We start from the raw sequence: 1,583 nt of genomic DNA, 5'->3' as shown, positions 1-1,583 counted from the left end.
GAAGACTTGAACACGAAAACAAATTGTTGTCCTCAAACGATATTTACCTCCTCCACAATGCCTTCAATGAAAAACACCAAAAGCAAAGTAAATCTTCAAATGAACACGTGAAAAGAAGGAATTTGTTGATTATGTAGAGAGACAAAATTTCTTTCAAAAGTTGTATGAATAATCAATAAATTTTTTCATGCATTTTGGGATGAACACAACATGTATTTATAGATTTTAATCATCCCATATGAAATGGTTCCAATCTCAAAGCAAAGAGGTGCAATATTTCATCAATAAACCACCAGAAAAATCAAAAAACGTAGCCAATCGTCACATTTTATAACTATGCAACGCATACGCTATAACTATGTGGTCGCATAACTTGCGGCACTTGAAATTTCTGAAAATCCATAGGCAACCGCAAGCCTAAATGGCTTATGCGATTGGATAGACCATTTTTCAGGGCATGTTCTCCTCTTTTCTTAATTCATCCTTCATCCACTTTTAATTTGAACAACAAGATTACAACAGACGCTATACGTGAAATGCCTACAAGAATTCAAAGAATATCAACAAACAAATAAATGCATGAACAATATGATCTTTAAGGATCAAGTTACGGTGTATCAATCAAGCACATACTCAATTAACAATAGCATTTCTGAGAAAATGGCAGAGTTGCAAACAAAACTAAGGCTGCTTTACAATATCTTCGGGGCAGCAAGGGAGAGTTCATCTAGTGAAAAGATCTAACAAAAGTTCGTTAAAAACTGAACATTCTCTCCTATTTAATGTATTCATTTTTGTATGATAGGTTCAAGATCCTTCAGTAGTCCAACTACCTGTTGCATGCTGGGCCTCTTTGAAGGAATTTCAGCAGTGCATAGATATCCAATCTTCAAGGCCTCGACTATTTGTTCATCTGGTCCCGTTCCGCGAATTTTGGGATCAATAGCTCGTGATGCATGATTCCTCCTTACTAAACTTCTCACCCAACTTACTAAAGATGCATCATTTTCATCTGGATAATCATCTTCAACAGGCCTTTTCCCAGTAATTAGTTCAAAAAGAATTACTCCAAATCCATAAACATCAGATTTTGGCGTTGGAGACTTTGGAGAGCTGGTTTCTGGCTGAAGAAACTCTGGTGGCACATACCCTGGAAAACCACTGGCTATCTCATTGTCAGGATCATTTCCAAAAATTCTAGCTAGCCCAAAGTCTGACAGTCGTGGTTCCAAGTTTGAGTCGAGATAAACACTGCTTGCTTTGACATCTTTGTGTATAATTGGAGGCGAGCAGCCATGATGAAGAAATGCCAGTGCACGAGCAGTGCCAAGAGCAATTTTGTGCCTAAATCTCCAAGTTATTAGTGATCCTTTTGTCCCAACATTTTGTATCCCATTAATTTCATCTTCTTCCCAAGTGTCAGTGGTCCAGTCTTCTGTAGCTTGAACACCAAGTGGCAAATCGTAAAGCAAGTTCTGCAGATTTCCATTTTCCATGTATTCATAAATCGCAATCCTCTGCTCTCCAGCCAAGCAATATCCAGTTAGAGGAACAAGATTAGGATGTTTTATTCGACCAAGATA

General features: G+C 37.7%; 1 protein-coding gene across 1 annotated transcript; it reads right to left on the bottom strand.

Moving 5' to 3' along the window:
* Positions 1–525: 525 nt before the first annotated feature.
* Positions 526–1,517, bottom strand: LOC111382682 (probable LRR receptor-like serine/threonine-protein kinase At2g24230; the record flags this gene model as incomplete). The annotated part of the gene is made up of 2 exons (XM_023006721.1): positions 526–540; positions 834–1,517. Coding segments are annotated over 2 exons (699 nt in total), but the record flags the coding sequence as incomplete, so codon positions are not given.
* Between the last annotated feature and the right edge of the window lie 66 nt (positions 1,518–1,583).

The sequence above is a fragment of the Olea europaea genome, unplaced genomic scaffold, assembly GCF_002742605.1.
Source record: "Olea europaea var. sylvestris unplaced genomic scaffold, O_europaea_v1 scaffold25487, whole genome shotgun sequence".
In the NCBI taxonomy this organism is placed as follows: Eukaryota; Viridiplantae; Streptophyta; class Magnoliopsida; order Lamiales; family Oleaceae; genus Olea; species Olea europaea.
This window is presented reverse-complemented; position numbering and strand designations above follow the sequence as displayed.